This window comes from Megalops cyprinoides, chromosome 20 (genome assembly GCF_013368585.1).
Source record: "Megalops cyprinoides isolate fMegCyp1 chromosome 20, fMegCyp1.pri, whole genome shotgun sequence".
Taxonomy (NCBI): Eukaryota; Metazoa; Chordata; class Actinopteri; order Elopiformes; family Megalopidae; genus Megalops; species Megalops cyprinoides.
In genome coordinates, this window is record NC_050602.1 from 13,771,620 (window position 1) to 13,795,218 (window position 23,599).

General features: G+C 37.0%; 2 protein-coding genes across 3 annotated transcripts in view; one reads left to right on the top strand and one right to left on the bottom strand.

Moving 5' to 3' along the window:
* Positions 1-14,378, top strand: part of astn1 (astrotactin 1) — a 274,669-nt gene extending 260,291 nt beyond the window's left edge. For both annotated transcript variants that reach the window (XM_036554076.1, XM_036554078.1), the window contains exon 23: positions 12,044-14,378. In XM_036554076.1, the coding sequence (XP_036409969.1) occupies positions 12,044-12,281 (238 nt within the window). In that variant the 3' untranslated portion in view covers positions 12,282-14,378. The remainder of the gene's footprint in view (positions 1-12,043) is intronic.
* An 8,581-nt stretch (positions 14,379-22,959) lies between these two features.
* The window catches only part of pappa2 (pappalysin 2), an 81,784-nt gene continuing 81,144 nt past the window's right edge, over positions 22,960-23,599 (bottom strand). The window contains exon 23 of the mRNA XM_036554945.1: positions 22,960-23,203. Within this exon, the coding sequence (XP_036410838.1) occupies positions 23,096-23,203 (108 nt within the window). The 3' untranslated portion in view covers positions 22,960-23,095. The remainder of the gene's footprint in view (positions 23,204-23,599) is intronic.

Sequence of the window (23,599 nt, forward strand, 5' to 3'; positions counted from 1 at the left end):
ACATGGAAACCTCAGGTCATTCAGAATTAGAATTAAGACCGAAAAGAAACACAGCTTATTCATCTGGGTGGATAAAATACTTAGCTCGTTGATTCCCCTGACCTTTTGTTTTTATGTGTCTTTGCATTGCGGTTAACACAGCTGCTTACAGTACAGAGCACAAAGGGAATGAGGATTATAACCGCTGTTTACGTTAATTAGCCAGAAATCGCATGCAATTAAACTGATTCAACAGTATCACAACTGACCCTGTCTGACGTTTGACTGACCACAGCGCAGAGTCAGGGGAGACACTGCCTCCATTGAGCAGGACGGAGTGATGCTATAAAGCGCGTTCGCAGCTAAATGTCTTATAAACACGTCCGTGTGTTTAATATCAAATGTAAATGCTTCCATGTAGATGCACAGAAAGGCAGGTGAAACTGATTAAGGCCGTTCCGGCTTGGAGAAATGACGGCTTCAGCTCAAACGAAGAGGTTGTTTTTAAACGGGCCAACAGTGGAGGAGCTGATGTAATTGGTTTGCTTCTGATGTGTTCCATTAAAACACACTTAGAAATAAAAGAGCAATTTTGTAGAGTGTGATTAATGTGCAATAGGCACTGTGAATGAAATCAGACTTTTGAGTCAACAAGAGGGGATGTCATTAATGGCTATTTTTATTAATGTTTACACCAATGAGATATTACAGTGCTAAAGTGGGGGTGATGAACAAATGATTCTTTTCACGGCATAGCCTCTTGTTCACCATCTGCATTAATGGCGGTGGATATTAATTATATTATTAATGACTGGTGTATATTGTGTTGCCAGCCTTGTTGAAGCAGTGTGCCTGTTTTAGGCTGCTGTGGCAGAGAACGTCAGAGCACCAGATCATTACATTACATTACATTATTGTCATTTAGCAGACTCTCTTATCCAGAGCAAATTACATATGTTGTAGTTTTTACATGTTACCCATGGTTACAGCTGGATACTTACTGAGGCAATTGTGGGTTAGGTACCTTGCCCAAAGGTACAGCAGCAGTGCCCCAGCAAGGAATCAAACTGGCAACTTTTTGGTTAAAGCACTGCACCTTACCGCTATGCTACACTGACACCAAACAATGTTCAAAATGAAGCTAAATGATACTGTTTTACAGGATTTTTGGGGATTAGTGGGAGTTTCCTTTATCTAATGAAAGATCATTTTTGTCAAGTCGATTTTATATGACTACCTTGATCCGAATCATTGCAAAACTAAGTTGTACAAGCTGGACAAGTCAACTAGTGTTATTGGAATTAAAGAAAAAGAGGAAAAGAAGTAAATGATGATGTTACTGAGATATAATGACACAAGACTTCTGGCTTTATATAAATCTCAAATGCATTTGCTGGCAAACGCATTTCTTTCCTCTTTGGACTCCTTTTCATTGGACAACAGGGTTGGTTGGTTGAATTATTGAATTGAATTACATGAATTATTATTATGAAGTATGTAATGATGATAGGCTTTGCACATCATAGGGAAGAATGTCACTTTGCGATGACATTTGTTCCCGTTTTTGGATAGCAGCATTCATCTTGAAATTTAATTTCTGGACTTTGGATTAATTATATTTACAATTTACTTGCCGGTACACATGTTTCTCTGTAATTGTGAACATTTCCATTCCTTTACTGTTCCTCATCTTTGGTTTATTTCTGGCGCTTACATTTTGGTTTTAGCAAATTACTGTTTAGGAAATTATTACATAGTTTAAGAAACATAAGTATAAGATGACAAAACATTATAAATCCCAACAATAATTACATGGAGCGTAGGCTACAAGCCACAAAAGCAGAACGTGGGCTTTGTTATACTTCCATGTAAGGCCGTTTTTGTTGGTGCAGATTAACATATTACTTGTAAAATCATTTTGAGGGCTACATGAAATGAGTTAACACACTGCATAGAGCCAAAAGACCTCCTCCGAAGGTTCCGTGAGAATTGCCACTTCAATAAAAAGCACATAAAAGAATATCTGAATGTGCTGTAAATGCTTTATGAGCCCATTTGACCTACAGACACTCACTCCAAAAAATGGTTCAAGGAAACAAGATGATAAGGTAACCTGACCAATTATACATCAATGAATCAATTCTAACAAGCTTTTATAACACTGTTCAAATTTAAAAACAAGCCAAATAATAATTCACGAGGGGGGAAAGAAATATAAATTACGAAAGGTCTTGATGTCTTAAATGAGAAAAGCCCATTTGAGACATTAAAGAGTCGTGAACACAGTAGAGACGTAGACATTAGAATGCTTCAATTCCTGCTTTTATGTTGCTATCATCATTATAAAGTTGTTTGTGTAAGACCTAAGCACTAATGTGAAGGCTAGTTAAAGCTGGTTAATATGTCCCCAGACTCCAGGTGTACAAAACTGCTGAAGATTGATAGACAGTCTAGCTGCAAAGATCACATCTTGATTGGTCAAATAACAGCATCATTTAAGCAAGCAAATACCACTTGAATTTGAATTACATTAACTATTGATCTTCCTGCCAATGTAAACTTGCAAATGGTTTGCTGCAGCTTTTCATGTAATTTATTATTCCTAACCATTGTATTATCTTTGAGTGTAGTGAGTTCAGAGCAATACATAGGCGATGCATTGACTTGTTCTTTTATTCTCACTTTTAATATGTGTTTTTTATAAAGCACATCTGGAAACACAGAGCAAAAAGAATAATATGGATGTCACATTACAGCTGATAAATTGGACATAAAACACAAGGGAGGTTATTCTGCCGGTCTGCAGCTTAGCATGCAGATGCATCAAATAAACTTCTGCTAAACAGTTGCACTGTTGAATCTCCAGCCTTCCTTATTATAAAGTTACCTTTCACTCACTCATTTTTCAGTACAGTCTAAACGACCTTATCAAGTAAAAGGTTTCTCACAGCTCCTTTTACATTTGATTTAATACCTCCTGTCATTTTTGAGAGCAGTGAAATCAAAACAATGAGAATTTGTTTCCCTGCACATTACTACAAAGGAGGAAGTGATTCCTCCTCCTCACACTTGTCTCGAGGCATCTCCTCTCTTGTTTTGAGTGATTCAAATTCATCGGGGTTTCCCAGTCACACAAACAATGTCGACCATTTAAATGCAATTTTCATTAGTCAGTCAAAATAGAAGATAATTGTCGCTGAACTGGCCCCTGGCAAAACGTAAACTCGTGTCAGCAGAGTAAACAAAAAATGGGAAAATAAATTGGTAGGGCATGAGGTCTGTTTTTTTAAAGAGACAGAGGAATGGATTTCACTTCCCTTTCGCACATATCGTATCTCACTGTTTGAATGGGCCTGGCCTCCTGCCGGGAGATTTCCGACCTCTTTCCATGCAACATTGCGTGATGCTCAAGTCAAACATATTTCCCCCGTTCTGGGTTCCCCACCCGAACGCCCCCGCCTCTCGAGTCATTCTTGTCATCACCACGAGCCTGTCCTCCATGAGAGGCGTGCGGCTGGCTGTTATTGTAGAAACGCTAGATGCTGGTGTGGCGGCGAGGAGCTATGGATTTCGCGTTTCAGCCCCCTCGTCTTCGTCTGCATAGCCCCAGGAGCTGGCGGAGACGTTCGTGGTGCGCTCCCATTCAGCATGTTAAACTGTGAATGTGCATTCAGTCAGATTTCATTTTCCAACAGGAGACATCAAGCAGACCTTTGAAATTGCATTTGTGCAATCAGTTCCCTACATTTGAATTTAACAGTCTTTAACAGTCAAATATTCATAAATACTGAAATCTCCATCATTTAGGTTTGGAATACAAAATCAGTATTACTCCTCTGAGTTAGTGCTTGTTTGTCCATGCACAAATGCATGACTGGATGAATGAATGCTTTATTGTCCGAATCAGGCAATGTGGCTTGCTGCTTCAGACAAATAACATATAAAATTATAGCAATATCAATATGATGGAAATTTACTAAAAACAACGTAGAATATTTGGTCATCTTTGCTTGAGAGCCCAAGGGCCCCCCAGTCAGAAAAGGCTTGAGCAGTTCTTAGCTTATTTAAGACCTTCTTTGACTGACATAAATTGATTTTTAATCCAATTTCTTTTCTTTTTGCATGCTCAGAAAATTAGTCCAGAAGGAAGTTACTTATATTCTTGCTGTAGTGGGTGTCCATTAGCTGACATTATGTTCTGAACTTTTCAAATTATGGTTATGGTCGGGCATTGGAGCATTACTGCTGTTTATGTACTGGCAAATTACTTGAAAGATCCCTTTCATACCAACTCATAAAATATATTGGTAAAGGGGATGTTTATTGCCTAGCTGTCTAAGATCACCTAGGTGTTTTTTTCTGTATGTTGACTAGAGAAATTCATCTCATTCATATTTAGGGAAAAATGTCAACCTAAACTAAAATGAAAAATTACCTTGAGGTCAGAGTACATGCTACCATCATGTATCATTGGAAACAAGGACCTACCTCCAAATATTATAAAATATGTTAGTTTTCCTTTTTTTGCAAACTTATTTGCTGGAGGGTGAATATAAAAAAGTTATCCTAAAGTTATCGAATTAGCACATTAATGTAAAGATCCAGTAAGTATAAATGATGGGTCATAGTATTAATGATGGGTCATAAACTGGAATAGGATTAGTCTCTAATTTATCCTTACTGAACACCTCAGAATATTGCTGCTATTTTCTGTCTTCCTTAAACAACCTGCTGTAGACATATATATTTAAAATGTTTACAGAGGAATTACAGAATGGTAATTTATCTAGTTTACAAATGAGGGCCATGATTCCTAGCTTTGTTGTCTTGATTTTCACTTAGACATGGTTGTTCACAGCACACTATAATGTAAAACTATGTTCACACTGTCAGTCCAAATCCGATTTATGTGCATATCTGATTGGAATCCGATCATATATAGCAAGTCTGAACAGCCAAAAGTCACATAGGATCCGATTTTTACAAATCTGTTTCAAACCACATTCGTATGTGGTTTGAAATCCGATTGAAATCGCATTTTTGCAAATCCGTTTAGGTCTGAAGGCTCTGATTGGATTTCAGGTGTTTTTTTTTTTACGTTTGTGACTTTTGACGCCACATAAAGTTCACATGTACATCACACGTACAGGAAACATGCTAGTTCGGTGGCACAGGGAGCCATTGATGAGTGACACCGGCGGTGCCAGCTGCACAAAAAAAAGCGGAGCAGGCAAGCCTCCTCTGTCTCCGCTCCACATTGCCGTGTTGTGAATAAGCAAGCCCTTCATTTCATTACCCTCCATTTTGGTTTGTTTACGTCAACTACTTCTGGGAGCAATGTCATTACTATAGCAACCAATGTGGATAAGACCAAAAATGAGGATTGCCACCCAGACACACAGATCGGATCTGATCACTTTCAATATATAATGCGGACAGTCAATCAGGAAGATCGCATTCTGATCGGATATGCAAGAAATCGGATTTGGACTGACAGTGTGAACATAGCATAAGAGTGCACAGGGATGCTACTACTTTTTTGCATCTGTTATATTGCAGATGAACCCATAATTTTATTCCAAGGTGCATTATCTTGCTGTATTTCACAACCATCTGTGGGACACAGTGGCAATAGTCTTAAATGATGATGATTGTCTCTCATCTTAGCTTGTAGTGTGTTACTGCATGTTGTAGTTATTTAAATATAGAATGCCATATAAAGCATGACTGGGTAATTAATTTTGTCCTAACTGGTTAGACACTTTAGTAGGTGCCCAGAACACATCAAAACCAAATAAAACAAAAAGAAATAACCTGTGGCTCTATGGAAAGAACCCAAAAGAGGAAAAAGTTTGTTTTCTTAGGTTATTAATTATTAGTTTTAGTAAAAGTTATTAATTATTGAGTATTACTTAATTAGTAGTGGTATTAATCTGTATGACCATCTGAATTACTGGTGCATGCATAACACGATCACAGTCCACCAGAATCAGCCACAAGCCGACTGGCTGAAATGAATGCAACACCCACAAGTAATTAATTACCTTGTTCTCATGCACTGCCGGCTTGCCAAGTCTTTATGCAAATATTCTCACTCCAACTTCATCTGCTTTCCAGTTGCTGGTTCAACCAAGTTTCTCCGGTGCTAAGCAGAGGTCAATATCTTTTGTCTCCTTTGTGATTTATCGCTGGCGTTTGGCCATGTACTTCTTGGCTTCTGCCCATCCAGGATCCTAGTCATTATCGAATGGGATGGTCAAAGCTCAGCTGATCCATCACTAGCTGTTATCCCACCCTGCTGTCTTGCCTGCAATATCAATATCTTTTTATATTGTGGTTTACCTTTTGGCACAGCATTTCCATTGACTTCTGCAGTTTAAAATGTACAAAATCAGATCCACATTCGGAAAGTTTAGCCGAATAGCGTGTAATAGCTTATGTCAATACAGTGTTACTTTCACATTGACATTGATGCATTTAAGTTGTGTGAACAGCATGACATCCCACAGTATTGAAAACCATCATTTGGCAGTAGAACTATTTGTAATATTTAACAACTGTATTATATAACCATCAGGCTGACACCATCATTGTTATTACTGCATGTGTCGCTGGTTTAACTAACTTTTTAATTATTTCAAAAGTGACAGGTTTACATTGGATGCTATCCCCTAAGGTTAATGAACCATACTGGTGTGTGAATTAAGCCTTCAAATTTAGACACGTTATTGAAGTAAAAGTTTTAATGAGTCTTTGTTTCCAATATACTGGATACTGTTTGAAGCCTCGTCTGTGGTCTCTGTGACCCTAGGTGTGTGAGGATGGCTTCCTCCTTTTTTAATGAAAAGAAGCACTCAGGGAAGCTCGAAACAGCTTGAAAGAGGGGCCCAGGAGGAGTCTGGGAAAGGTTAAGAACGTACCTTGGAAACGAGAGGCCATTTTCCACTTCCATACATGCTGGGATTTATGGTGACAACCGTTGCTATTTGGAGCTCAAAATGTACTTTCTTGAAAAATTAAAGCAAAACAAACCGCAAAGTTTTTGTTTTAAGCAAATAAACATCCAAATTCCTAAAACCACCGAAATGTGGCAAGATATTAGAAACATAAATAATTTCAGAAGAAAGATATAAATGACAGCGTCTCTAATACAGCCACAGTGATTTTATTATAAAAGTGACGGAAGGGGGAGACTGTCAGTAAAAAAAAAAAAAAAAAAGATTCAAACTGAGTAAAGCCAAGACAAACTTATGTATGGTTTCTTCAAATGTGCCTGGTGTTTTCTGATTTTTGATCATTAAAATTCCATTATCTTGTTTTGTGAAGAGCCGCCAAATGGTAAGCTTTATGGGTTCAAGTCATATTATTCAGCCCTCTGGAGGAAACATACAAACAGAAATGATCAGAATGCATTTGTCCTCATCATTTGACTTAATTAGAATTTTGAAAATCTATTTGAAAGGTTATGAAAATTTTGAGATATTTGCACATATTGTTGTAAAAGTATTGGATGAGTTCTTTGTTGCACAGTACACATCAGGTATCAATATGTGGTCAATATTCACATGAACTGTGGAACCAAAAGCGCATAATGGATGTTCCACAGCCTCTTGGAACCAGCAAGAAGGTTTGTACTTTGAGGTTCGTGGAGCCTATTTTAGCTCAAACGATAACGGCAATAAACCTCACTTCTCAGATGAAGTATTTTGGTTTCAGTTTGGATCACTTTGTTTAACAGAGCTAGGGTAATGCTTTTGGCAAATTAATGTGTTTTTCATTTCATAACTATGGTGTGAGTAATAGTCTATTTCAAATACTGTACCTTCTTGTGGGCCTGCGAAGACTCGGTTTTCATTATTTACATTGCCGATGTGTGGAGCTTCTGGTTTGGCCCATTGGTAAAGTGAAGCTATGTTTCAGGAATGAGGAGGTTCTTTTCCATGCAGGAGAAACCGCAGTTGGGCTACTGGTCCTGGTGAGAGCCTCTTGGCTTTGGACAGCAAGGTTATTCTGTGTAGCTTCATAGCCCCTCCGCAGTTTCTGGAAGTCAGGAAAAAAAAACTAAAATCTGCGCTGAACATCTTTTAATTGAATTCTTTATTCCGCTCTACTCCCGGTTCCTCCTTAGAAACAATCATTCTGGATGTCAGGGTCTGCCATGTTGATGTAGTGCTAAAAACAATGGCAAAACCGCAAGCCACAATTTACGAGTGATCACTCCCCTCCAATGTTCGATTTGCACCATTAAAGGTGAGAACACCAAGGGCCTGTGTTTCAGCTGTTTCCAATCTGTAATTCAATTGTTATTTATTAGGTTTTCCATACAGTCCCTTCCCTGTACTTTGAAGCAATCCCGGCAAGTATTTCAGCAATTAGTCCGCCAATGGCTACCCTGAAGCACAAAGTACAAAGGAGCATACTGTTGACTTTTCTCTTGGTTTTCGGACTTCCACTGCAGTGAGGCCGAGCTGATGTAAATAGACTGAAACTTATCTTGTAATACATTTCTTTGTGAACGTTTTTATACAGTGCATGTTTACACAGTGTCTTCATAGATTAGTATCAATTAGTATTTTACTTTGCAAAGGGACTATTTATTACACAGTTATATGTGTATGATATTGGTGACCGCATATTAAACCTTAAAGAATAGTAAAATACAACTCTCTGTAATGGGCCAGAAACGTATACTGAATACTCAATACTGAAACGTATTGTTTACAATTATGATTTTTTGCATTGTTCTGTAACACAAATAAGGTATGAATGTTCATCATTAAAAGAAAACCAGATTAAATACAATATTGACCAGAATATGAGCCAGTCCTGACACACACAAAAAAAAATCAGATTATTGAATTTCAGCAAGTACATTCAACAACCCTCTTGTCTTAATATTATTATTTTTTTTCAAACCAACCACATTTAGGTTTAGGGTTTAGGAAGAGATTTTGTCTGAGAGTTACTATTCACAAGGTGCTAACATTTCAGCAGTAGGGTGATTCAGTACTGTCTTATCATAACTCATAACTCCTAAAGTACAAGGCATACGTCCTTCTCAGTCCCTAGGACAGTTGTCCATGTGTCCACATGGTCAGTTCAGGTTGGCTTATTCATTTTCTATTACGTTCATAATCATATGACAAGGTCAAGCGCTTAACGCACACTCTAACCGTGGATCTCGCTATGGCCAGTTGCATGACCTTTTGCCACAACAATGTTGACTTGAATGGCAATGTAGGACAAGTTGAATTTTTAAAATGCATATTTTGCAGGAGACACATAATACAGCATCATTCTTAGCGTTACCCAATCAGTATGAACATCTATAACATTTTCAATAATATGCAGTGGGTAATGGATAAGTAGTATAACAGCAAATAATCTTTTGAGTGCTTGAAAATATAATTAAGCCCAACAACACAATAGTTCAAACACACAGGCACACACGCACACACACACACACACACACACACACACACACACACACACACAGGACAAAGAATGAAGACAAAATGTACAGGACAAAAAAATAACAGAAGGGAATGGAAATGAGTTGCCAAAGAAGGAGACGACATAATCTATCATTAGAACTAAAGTAACAGTGCTCACTTTAGGACTTAGTAGTTAAGAAGTAACATGTTTTTATTTGTATCTTTGAAAACATATGAGTGGGAATGTGTAAGAAATTTAGTCACAATTTTAACAATCCTCAGTTTTCACAAACAAACTTAACACTGATGGATCTACCTTCATTTTGATCTGGGTAATTGCTTGGGTAAGTGTCTACAGAGCTTGCAACAGGAAGCCAGCCATTGGATAATGAGACACACCTGCTTAACCAGCAATGCTTAAAAACAGGTGTGTGGGTGTTGAAGAGTTTGGTTCTTGAATAGAGCAGGTAGTTTGTTTTAGCATTGCTAGAACTACATGCACTGTCTTTCTTGATTTTATTCTTCAGTTTTGAAAATATTTTCTTGATAAATTTCTTGCTCTGTTATTTTTATTGGCAGTACATCAACCAGTACTATCACATGAACATGGACAAAAAAAATTAACATATGAGAAAAGTAACCTTTCAGCTGTGACAGTATGATAATCCTCTGTCCTTGCACATTCCAAACTAATTTGAGGTATACATATAGGAAAGAGCTAATAGAGGGAGGTAAATAATAATTTTAATATTTTTAATAGCATGTTATTATTAGCATGTTCTTTAGGTGTTCCCACAGTAGCATATTTTACATGCAGTACCATCTGTATTTACTCATACCCTCAATTAAATAGCAGCTAAAATGGGATGTAGCAGGAAAAATGGTTATTTTGGATATATTGGAAACGATACTTTTAGTGTGACAGTACTATATAGCTATTATGAATATGCCTTGCATGCAGACAAATGTTAATAATGCTTAATAATAAACTAATAAAAAACTTTTGCCATGTTGCTTGAAGGTCCATCTGTTGTTAAACCTACTTATTTAATTGAAATGCGGTGATAGTTCCAATTTAGTAATATTCCTATCATGCAAGAACCAGACACGAGGAATTGTTTTTCACTAATTGAGAGGTGTATTGATTAATAAGTCAGCTGCTTCGTTGAGTATTGGTATTTCTTGATAATGAAAGTGTTTTGATGAAAATGGATTGTATGGATTGATGTTAAAATTACTTTTTTTTTCTTTTGGAATGAATATGTCCTGTTAGAAACTGGAGAATGTAGTCAGATAATGGTCTGGGAAGTGAGAGCTCATCGGAATAATTTTCAGAAATCTGGGCTGTACCATTTTAGAGAGGAGATGAATGAGAGGAATTTGGTTTCCTTGCCTTTTACCAAGCCTTAAGTGTAACAGCATGTACGGTTAAAATGTGTTTGACTTTAAGGTAGGGGTTATGTGGCGGATGCCTTTGGTGTTTAATTTGTTACAACAAATCTGTTCCATGTCAAGTTATGAAGGTTTACTGCTGTGATGTGGTTGGATCCATTTAGAAATGGAACAAAGCTGAGATGTTAAACCGTAAATCTGCCATGGTCCTTTGGCTTTCTGCGTGTTTCCTGTTTAATTCACTTATTTTTCTTCTTCCAGTAAGATTAGTTCATTTCCTTTCTTGGGGCAGATGGGTATTGTGGATAATAGGTAGTTTAATCACAGTACCTTACTCCATGGAGAAGGCTGCATTGTGTCCTGTTGTGTGGAATGCTGGTATTTTCCAAAAATTCAAGGTTAGTTATGTTTTTTTATAATGGGAGTGAAGTTCAGGTTGTATAGTTTACTAATGAAGTACATTCCAAGGTAACTGAAGCCATGATGAGCAATTAAGTGAGGCCCCAGAACAGAGGCTTCTCACCCACAGGCAGAATATCAGAATTTTTTCAGCTTGAATTTGTACCCTGAAAGGATACCATGATTGCTAATAATTCTGAGTACTAAGCATGGGAGTTTGAGGTTGTTCTGTGTGGAACAGTACACTGCCCATATTGTCTTATTGTGTGCTCCAGTGAACCACTTTAAATGTGTTTTGTTTATTATGGAATGGATGGGGGATAAAAGACTTCATTTAGGGCATCATTGTACCTCTTGTTCAGTGATTGTGATACATTATACATTATATGTTATGATATATTACATTATGATATATTGTATATTATATACATGTATACATACATAAAGAAAGTTACCTGTTGATTTCAGCTACTCGATTTAAATTCTCATTTAACACATAGGTAAACACAATCCAGTTACAAGGTGTTTTCAGAGAAACTGCTAAGAAAAATACAAGTGAAAAAAAAACCTAAAAAACTGATGGAGACCAAAAGAAATGAGTTTGCTATGTATCAGCAAATGGGAAAAATGCTGTAGATTAAGGAAATGATCTGTGATACCAAATTTATATACATGAACAAAAACAGACTCTTGAGACCTGGTGTGAGTGAGGATGGTGATTACATGCAGAAACAAAAGGATGGACACTATTCTTCAGGCTACATATGCTTACTTACTGAAGCAACTTGTGGTGGTGAGTGTGGAGATGTGACATTACTGATCACTGGTTTCCTTCGCAGGAAGGCCGGGCTGATCCTCTCTCAGCTGGATGATCTGAGCGGCTGGTGCAGGGGGCTGCTCCAGGAGCCCAAGATTGGCCTGCGCAGGGTGTCCCTCAAATACCTCGCCTGCCGGTATACCGACACCAAGGCCTTCGGCCTGAACTGGGTGGACCTGGGTCAGGACGTGCGCAAGGCCTGCGAGGAACAGCTCCTGCCCGTACTGTATAATGACTATGGGGAGCCCAAGGAACTGTGAAGAACTGAGTGTTCGATTTGCAGTGGCGGTGTGGACAAAAGGAGGCTGGGGATCACATTCAAATCCAACATAGCTGTCAGGAAGTAAATGACCCCTCAAATAATGTGTTGTAAAGCTCTACAGACAAGGATAGCAACCCCATTGCTTCCGTTAGATAAGTTAGTGTATATTTTCCCTGATAACTCTCAGAACAGACAGCCATTTTTTTGTTCCTTTTGGGAAAATGGAAGGCTCACCATCTGTAAATAAGAAACTTCTAAAAGAACAGCTTTGTGTTCATAATGCTTGTCTTTAATGTATACTAATGAGGGGATATGGAGACAAAGAGAGTTCAACTGAAAAGCATTCCCCCAAAGTGTATTATATAAAAATGATACAGTTTACTAAAAATGTTGAATGTAGTACTTACACTTTAGAACTAACTGTTGTACAGGTCTGTTTTTATTATTTTCTTTTTCTATGTAGACAGTGTTAAGTAGTTTGGGAAGGTGGAACCATTATGTATTATGTCTTGATCTGTGTTGCTAGTCTGACAATACCTAAAGCTATTATACATGGCATAACCACTCATTCCAGTGCAGCTTTCACATATTATACTACTACACACTATAAACATGAATATGACTGGCATTTATATGAAGAAATGGTTGGTGGGAAGATAAATTTCTAATGTATAATATTTACTAATAATTTTTAAAAAAGGGCACATCATAACAGAACATGAAACAAGTGCATATATATAGGTGTACTGGATGCATACCTGATGGAATATGTTAAGACCTTTCACGAATGTGTTTGGATAAAACACCCTGAAAAATAGTGAATTTGCACTCTCTTGTGAATCAATGCACAATTTTATGTTCAGACAACAAAAGTGAGTATTTGATTCAACTGGTTATTTTGCTACCTCATGACACGTAGCACTTAAAAAAAACCTTTTGTAAGAAAATAAAATGAGGTCAGCACAATCTCTGTCAACTTTAATATTTCATTAATGTTTAGGGGCTTCAGAATGTAACAGGAGGTGACGTGTAACTTGCCCATCTTAGAGGTAAACATCATCTTGGGATTAATTTGTAGTTTTCTGTCGCAGTGGAAAAACTACACAGTTGACGTTCTCACAGCTTATTTTCTGTGATCAGGGGGGCAGCGAGTATTGGGCCTGTCAGCAAGCTAATTGTCTGCAAAAGCCTTAAAATACTTAATTCTTGCAAGAACCCATGCACTGATCCAGGATCAGATAATTTAATGGAAAAAGATGAAACACATTGATCATTTTGATTCAGACTCCCTAAAATTCAGCTCTCTAAAATAATTTAAAAATTTATGAGGTCAGATATTTTTCACCTCAAAAGAGTGAGAGTGTACTATCACACAGATAAATACTTGGACCAGGGAAAGGTAAGAATTCAACAGTGCCTTCACGTCACATTTAGCCACAACAACTAGAGGAACAGCTTGAGAAAATGATTTGTATTTAAATTCTAACAGCAAACCAATGATTAACACCTTGCAACCTTGAAAGATATTTCTATCTGGGTGAGAATAGCTATTAGATGATGGAAAGCATATTAAATCATAGGACAGCTATCGTCAAACAATAAGAGTGGGAGCATCAACCATGTGCTGTTTTTTTTTTTCCACAGAAAACTAAAAAGGGTCTCCTGTGAGGTAGAAATCTCTCTTGACTTTCTGCAGTGCTCTTTTCATGTAAAGCTTGAGGAGTTAACAAGCCTAAAATGCATTAATAGCTTTTTTATGTTTACTTGATTTCTTTATGAAGGTGCAATGTTAATTACTACAATTTGTTTGAATTACTGTCAAGCATTACTTTGACTATTACAGGGTGAAGGTGGATAATAAAAGCGTCTGGAAAATCTTCTTGAACGTGATAGCTTAGTGCTAGAAGCAAATTGAAGCAGGAATCTAAATGGGAGTTTGTATTTGAGAAACCTTTTTCAAATCTGCATGCAGTATGTTTTGTTAAGTCCAGGTCTCCCTGAAATGTGAAACAAACCAACTGTGCACATTTAACTTCGTTTATCTTTACTGTTTCAAAGGAAAATAAAGAATGTAACCTAAAATATGTTGTATGATGGACATTCCAAACCTACAACTGTTTGTTTTTATTTAAGTCAAAATACCACTGTCCTTAGTGGAAAGTACTTTGTGATTTTGAACTTTTGAACCGCAGGGTGAAAGGATGAAAATAATCCCATATGTTTGTTTTCATTTAAATATACATATTTTTCAGATTTGCATACATTGCTTGTTCCAGACATGCTCATAAAGTCAAGAAAAACAGTGGCACCCACAGCATGTCACAATATCACGTGTTACTTCAGAAAAACATCTCATGAAGTCAGTCACTGTGGGCGTGAAACATATTAGCAACAAGAAAAGCAACAAATCAACCCTTCAACCCAGCACAGAGAGACAGAGTAACACACTCTTTGCGTTGTATGCGTTTAAGTTACTGTGGCCCTCAGGTACGGCATGAGGTTAATACTTTGGTAGTGCGGCTCTGCCTGGCTGGTGGACAGGCTCTCTCTCAGAGCGCTGGTAGGGCCCGCAAGGCAAGCAGCCCCAGGCCTCTCTGGGCATTACACCGCAGAGCAGGAATGTAACTGTCAGCGTAAAGACTCGGAGGTGTTGGCAGGCAAGTGCCATTCACTGCATGCACACTGGCTTTTCCTGTGTTCCAGCTGATGCTTTAAAGCAATGTTCATTTGGTCAATTTCTTAGTTCTGGTTTTGGCTTTCATTGGAATCTGTTTCTGTCTTGGTCGCTAGAAGTACTTAATTTTGAGTCGCCTGTCTTCAAATATTAGCTGGCATCCCCCTTAAAACTCTGTTACATACTTTCTATGCTTTACGAGACTAAAATATTATGTAAACATTAAGGTAATGGTTATGCTGTTTGACGATCTCACTCACGTTCCATCACAGTTTATTATTGCACACAAATACATTAACAATTTTTTTCAAATTAATGTTAGTATGCATTTCTAAATAAATGTATTCTGCTGTGTTTATTTAATTATAATGAAATAAAAGCCAAAACAAACCTGGGTTTTAGGTCTGAAATGTATTGGTGGATACATTAGTATATGCTTACAACACAGAAATAAATGTTCAAATCTTGTTAAGACCAAAACTGATTGAAAATGAATTTTAAAATGTCATAACAGCCTTAGCATTCATAATTTACTCCATGTTGGCCAGGGCATGGAACTACCAGTGAGGTAGCTCAGTGACACTGCTAACTGATGCGCTGTGCAGCTAATGTAATAAACAGGAGAAAACTCCATGCAGCTGCCTGCTTGGAAGTAGAAAGCTAACTAACTGGCAGCTGATATTGTCCTAAAATGGGAAATGCTATACCAGTCTGTGTTCTGATGACTGTATATAGCATGCCATCGACCTAGGGACACACCGGCAGAGCATACCTCATATCCATACAGAAATGATAAGTAGGACCTATTCAGAGTTACCTAGAAATAATCACAATAACCCTGAGGTCTTAATCTTTACAAATACTTGTGCCGTTGTACCACTTGTATGATCTAAGCTTATGTGAATAAACAAAATTCAGATAACTTTGTATAGCCATATAAACCACATTTTCTGCCCTTTTCTTAAACTATTTTCCTGCCACATTATATCATCATGAATCTTTCAGTTTCTGAAATAACACCTCTCACCAATCGTCTCATGTCATATTCAGGCAATTGCCGTGTGTTCACTGTAGTCATTTACAAAATGAATAAATGTTAATTAATCAAACAGAAACAAACATTAAAACCTGGACCCTTTCTATTTCCAAGCATACAACAAATGAGGATGTACTAATGTGATAGTAGTTGTGTCAATAAAAGATACAGAAAAATATGTGGCTGCCATCTTTGTAACATAATGTGTTAGTTGAGTTGTTAACTAACAATGATCTAAACAATGGAAATATTGCTAATATAGCAATATAGTCTGAGCAGCTGCAAAATATAATTTTCAAGATGCATTTACTATCATTTATGATTTAAGCACTGCATCATGTGGCCAGGCATTGATGATTTATCTACTTCTAGCAAAAAGGGGTCTTACCAAGATATCATCCCAGTGTTTAAAATATGTCATGATCTATCTAGCAACCTAGCTAGAATACTAGGAAGCTGTTCTCTTATTCTAATGTTCGCAGTATCTATGCTACAAATTACAGGCTGGGTTGCTGTGATACAGTGTAGTTAGCTATGAAACAAATTGACTGTTTTCTTATGAAAATAACGTGCAGCTGAATAATTAGTACATACTGCCGTTCCTTTTCTTGAGCCCTGCTCTTGAAAGTGATCTTGAACTGTTGGTCTATAAGTAGATGCTAATGTTAATATACTTACCTACTTATCGAGCTAGCTAAGATGTACCAAAGGATTATTACTTTATTTAACTAGCTACCTGTGTTTAAAGCTACTGAAATATGCCTTGTCACATTATGTTCTCGTCTATGACTTTTTCCAGCTGTTGCTTCTGCATGTGGTGTCTATCAACTAAGCAGGGTAACAACATTATACTCTGAGAGCCACTGTTCTAACAGGGAGGCACATCCAATTTCCAAGCAGCAGACAGGACATGTACAAGGTGAAGAAAGTGACTTTGCTGCTTTCCCTAACATTCTTAGTGTAATTACACACATTTTCTACTGACGTCATTATGAGAGAATGGAAATGTCTTCAGGAATAGGAAACATACATGTTCTCTAAATGTCAAAGCTGTATGTAACATTAAACAAATTAGTACTAAACATATTATAAACCAAGTACCATGATTTTTGTTTTGTTTTTTTTTTTTTATTTTATGATAACTTGACAGCACTGTGTAGAGGTTGATGTGTAACATGTGGTAAGGGGACTCCTAGTTCTATGGTAATTATCAATGGTCTTGCTTGCTCAAATTAAACCCCAGCTGGTGGTGAGCAAAGCTTGCCTTTCAAAAGTTTCTTATTCATTAACATATGTCACATGTAACTGAGTAAGGCTCATTGATTGTGGTAAATTAAAAATTGTAGATTATGGCCTACATAAGCATTAGGTAGGCCAAATAGTTGGTCAGTTTCAGTACATTGGCCCGATCTGTTATCACTGGCTTGCAGTGGAGTTGGCCAAGGTGCTGGATGAGACAAGTGTTCAACGTTGAGTTTTTTCAGAAGCTGTAAACATAATCATTTCTAAAAGCACATCAATGCATAAAAGAAACATGACATGAAACACTTTGAGTGTAAATCATTTATTTTCATGTAAAAATAATAGACTTTTTTATATATCCAGCATTCATGTCTGAAGGGCAAAAAATGAGCTGTGATTGGTATTCATTCTGAGTAGACTCAGCATTCAGCGTTTCTTTAATGTGTGCGTGTCACTTAATCTTGTGTCTTTTTTCCTGGTTAGTTCATGATCCGAGAAGAAACAATAAAATAGCGTATGAATAGAAAAAGTATGATACTTTAATTGATAACTCAAATTTAATGATGAAGGTTTCACTGAATGACGCCCCCACTCCTCCCCGACACACACACACGTACACACACAGTCTACTTTTGGCTTTTGTCAACAACTTTGCATTATCCATCTCAAGTTTCAAGTTCGTCGGGGTCAGTTACAGTCGTCCATCTGTAAATTGATTTCACTTTGTAGTGTAAATCAATAGCACTATGTATTTTGGGAGCCAAAGAAGTCAACCTCTTGACTTGGTTCCCCATTCAGAGCACAGAGGATGGCCTGTGCACCATCAGGATAATGTCTTCTTTGCATGGTGTCTCCATAATGCTGTTAATAAAGCAACTGAGGTCCTATCTCTGTCTCTGAGAAAGCAGTGGAAGTATGACTGCTGGCAGGTCAAACTGACTCCATGTCGACAACAGGATATTTCTTGGAATCTCCACTTTGAGAGGGTTTATGGGCGACCATAAAAAAAGGAATCAGATCTTTTTGAACTTGAACCATGTGTTCTGGTATGTGAAAGGACTATTGTCATAGATGCAAATAAAATGTGAAGTAACCATACTGCAGATAGAAATAGGATCATGAGATGTGATTACTCTGTCTGGAATGGTGAGGAATGCATTGATGGAAAAATAAAGTAATCTGAAATATGTGGTGTCATGGACTTTCCACATATACAGTATTTTATTTTTATTAAAGTCAAAATGTCCTTAGTTGAAAACACATTGGGATTCTGAGCTCTTAAACCAGGATGAGAATATTTCATTTTTAATTCAGTTTTTATTTAAACACTCCGTTTATGATTTTCAGATTTGCGTACTGCATTTGTACCACACATTACCCATGATAAAAAGAAAACAGCTAGTCAATACAGAGTGACTTGATGGAGAGAAATTCACAGAACACTGCTCTACTTTGATAGTTGTGCATCATAATGAAAAAAAACAGAATGAACTTCTGCAATGGAAATGAAGCTATCCTAACTTATTGATGCTCTGTGAAAAGATGCAGATGATTTATGATAAAGCTTAAGATGGGCATACAGGTAACAAGTAATTGTTACAGCTGATTGATGTGATATTTTTTTTTCAGCTCAAAAATTCCACAAAGATCAAAAGAAGAGTTGTGCTTGTTATTTTCTGTCTTCCCTACCAGGGCTTGCATGTGAGTAGACACAAGTAGAGGACACAAAATGTTACACTTTTATTTGCATTGCAATGGTATTTTTTTTCTTATTACAATCCACCAGTTAACTTAATCATACTTACTTAATTCAAATATGGTTAATCATGCTTTACAGACACAATCAATACAACATATTGGCTCATTGGCCATGCTTATAGACATAAATAAATAGGACAGTTTCATGTAAGGTTGCTAACTCACTGGGTTGCTAAAATGTTCTCCCTATCTCACAAACCACTAGGTATGTATACAGATGAAACTTATCTTACCTCAATGTTAAAGTGTTCAATATATGTCCCGCCAAGATCACTACGCTCTGCAACCAAGGGGCAACTGACTGTCTGATCCCGACAGGGTCGCTCCTCACGTCTATCTAACTATCTGTCTATGTCCCTGTCTATATTAAGTTACTGAGTTAGAACAGTAAATGACAACAGAGACATGGGTCCATGGTTTGACTGCTGGAAAGTGGGTGTGATTACGGGTGTGACCATTCATAGAACATTGCTGAGTGTCCAGGACTGAGCCCTGACCTCAACTCGATAGCCCATCTTTCGGTCGAACTGGAATGCAGAATTGGGGCATGGCTAAAACGGCAACAGCGCAAACTAATGCTAAGTAGACAGTCTACCATGATGCACTGAAGCAGCCAAAGGCAAAGATGATAGTACTTACTCTGAATAAGATATGTTTTACTCATAACTACCTGTGTCATATGACTCAGGAGTAGGTAGGATTGTGTATAGTTACGTTTTGGTTTTTTTTTTCTTGAATGCTGAAATCCACGTTTTAGATTCCATTGAACGTTAGATCTTTGTACATTAGGACATTTATGTAAAGGGGCCAAGTGGCACATAATCAAGAAGTCAGGGAGCCAGCCTATGACTGGAGAAGGAAACAGATGTATGGAATTAACTGAATGAACTGACTGAGATCTACAGTCATGTACTGCAGTCAAGGAACTGAACAAAGCAGCAAGTCAGTGAACTGGATCTTTGTACAGAACTGAACGATATGAAATGTGTTCATTACAAAGATGACCACCAGTACTTCAGACCACAACTAAACATCACTGGGAATGAACGCTGGGTTTCTGAATATTAAAATATTCCTTAAAATGGCCTAATAGATATTTTTCAATTGTGAATAGGTTTCACATGTTCGGTTATTTTCAAAACAATTATGTGCACATGAGCCTGATTTAATTGCTTCGATGTCATATTACCAAGGCCAAATTCTGTACCCAACCTTAGAGAGGTCCTCGTGGCCTTGTATAATAGTTGATAAAGAATTCTGATTTAAAGATTACACTCATCAGCCACCTTCTAATGTGTTTAAGTGTTGCAGATAAAGTGTAATTCAAATGAACAAATGTGTCTCTCCTCACCAGTCTTCAAATCAAATTGAGTTGTGTGTTTTGTATCAACAAGTTTGTTACATTTTGGATTTAATTAACTCTGTAATTACTTAGGAGTATCATGATTGCATTTATTCAGCGTATTCATCTAAATGTTAGTTTAATAATGATTTAACCAGCTTTAAAGAGGAAAAGGCAAAAGTTTCAGACTTTGCTGACTTAAGCTTAAGCCTGTACCTATGACAATAGAGAACACTTTCTACAGTCACTGTAACTTCATTCAATTACTTTTACATGAAAAATATATTTATAGCTGAATCACAGCATTTACCTCTGTAATGAGTCCCTGTTCATTAATCATCTGTCAGATTACATGCAAAATGTTGAACTGTTACTAAGGCAATATCAAGCTTTAGTTACTCTGTTCACAATAAATAAATAAATACATTAACAAATCTTATGCAAAAAAAAACCTTATAGGGTATTTGAGAGTGTCAGTACCTTCAAACACAACACCAAGCCTATAGAGATATTCAGGTGTTAAAGAGATGTATCACCCATATTTTTTTTCTTCTTTTTCTGTTGAATTGACATGATTTTTCTGAATGCCAAAAAAATCATTGTTTTGAAAATAAGAAGGCATTTTAAGTACAGATATTTGGCTTGACTACACAAGGCTTTTGAATATCCTTTGCATTTAAACTGAGTTCACTGAGGAAAGTAAAGCTTTTTGGATAAAATTTTATGCCAGGATATCAATGTTGCAATGTGATATTTCTGAGATTTGTTTCAATAGTCTGCCTGTAGGTGGCATATATTTCCATAGTCAGCACTCTGATTATAAATTAATAGATGGGATCCTGTTAAACTGCAAGATGGCCTCTGGCTGAAGTGTTATTAACACAAGCCTGCAATTTCTCTTGATAAGACATCATCTGGTAAGGAAATATACTTCTATTTGACAAAGCATTCTTGGCAAAACTTTCTGGATGCACACAGCCATTGCTATCAGCAGTACAGTGATGAAGCTAGGAGGCTTGTTTTGGAGAGCCAAATCGGATTTAACAGTTCCAGTGTCTTTTGTTTTCAAGAAATGGTATCCCACCTACCTACCAAGAGAATTTATCTGACCGCAGTGCATAACTGTAATTGCAGAACGTCAAAACAAAGAGTTTGGTTTTTAAATTGAGGAAAGTACATTATTATTGCATGAATAATCTACCTTTCTGTTGAACAAAAACATACAAACATTTTGTAAACTCAGTAATACAGCCATTTCCGGTATTTAACTCTTGTAAATGTACAATAGTGTCAAAAGAGTTCAGATGCATAATAATTTGAAAAATCATGAGGAGAAGCACAAGACATATGTATAGATCAGACATTTCAATGAATGTAAATATTTTATGTTACAAATACAAAGATTGGTCCCCATATGGCATGTGAAGAAATAATGTGAGCTACATTTTTAAGACATGATGTTGCCACAGATCTACTCAGATTTGGTAGAACAAGACAACCTTTTGGTGTGAAGATTGCAAGTGTTGATCTATATAAGGTGCAAGTGCAAGATGGATATGGATTTGTGACAGCTGGGTTTGACATATGAAAGGCAGTGAGGAGAAAATCCTGGACTATTCAATACAACAACTGAGGCTGATGAACTGTTATGGTCTTGACAGAAAATGCAAACACAGTCCAGGAGAAAGATGTGCAATACAGTAAACCTATGGCCATCCATACAGATGGCACAGTTTGTATGGACACACTGATCAAGGTCTCAAGATAATATATCCTTTTCTTACCAGTTTTAATAAGAATCTTAATACATTCACATTATTGTTACAGGGAAAACACAAATTGTAATTTGTATTTTCAGATCTGTTTTCAAATTGCTCACCAAGTAAAAATGTTATTTTATATATATATATATATATATATATATATATATATATCTGTGGTAAAGATACAGTGTGTCAAGTAAAAGCAAACCTTTTGGAGCAGAAATTGACCCATTGTGGAGTAGGTGAGGTTCTATGGAATTTAGTATGAGCACACTGTTCACAGACTGGAGTACTAATCAGTTTTATGACATACTGCTACTAGCATTTTTATTCGTCTTAATCTTTCTCTGTTGAAAATATTCCTGTCTTAATTTTCCTGATGACAAAAACCAGACCACTGATGTTTCTGCAAGGTGCAGTAATTTGGTATATTTCAATCACTTTTTCCCTTTGATTTGTTCAACACACCTGACAAACAAGAATCCAACCCCCCTTCTACTGAAAGAAGAAAAACTAAAACTGGCTTGTGCTAAAGGTATAATTTATTCATTTGCGTGTCAAGCCTAATATGGCACAAAACAAGCTCATACTATAGGTACAATATTTGTATAAAACATTTCTTTAAAAAAAAAAAACAGCTACATCTGACATTGACTTCCTCAACAAACAGTATTTGGACTTGGGTTCCTACAATATACATAAATGGTTAAGTGATATGATGTTAAAAGATTTATTTGTTACTACGTCTACATTAGTTAGAGATTGTCAAAATATATTAGTCTATATTTCATAAATTGGTATAGTTCGTAATACTGAAGCTCTCGCTAATGGGAATACTGCTTTTGTCTAGTGATTATCTTCAATTTCTCCAGTAAGGACAACAAAATAAAATGTGATTTCAAGTTCAGAGGTGAAGTTAATTGGATGTCATCTGCTTGGAACACCAGCTTCTCCCAGTGCTTTCTCTTCCGTTGGACTCATTAGTCCTGCTGGCTCTTCAGAACAGCCCAGGGCCCGAGTACTTGTTTTTCTGCTGGTTCTCCTCTGCATCTGGGTCACGGCAAGTGCACTCGTCCTGGTCGCAGTCGGCCCCAAACTGAATGACCTGTCAATCAACCAAGAGAACAGGACATTAACAATAAGCTAGTAAGCCAGCTGTGAAGATGTGCATCTCATTAGCCAAGGCATTAACTGAACAGCAACACAATACAACAAAACATGACTAGTATAGTCTTGTATTTACCACAGCCGATGGAACTGAAATAGACTTTAAAAACACACTTTCCTGAAGTGAACCAATGGCAACTTCTAGATTTCTCAGAACTTGGTGGGTTCCCTGTGTTTTTATAGGCTTGTGAATTCTGAGCAGCTCATTCTTGCCTCATGCCACTCCAGTGAACAAACCTTCCTCAAATGATTCCTCAACAGTATCTCAGTAGTGTTGTATAATGGGGAATCAAATTTGATTCCTGGGAACATTCCATTTAAGGTCTGATTCATG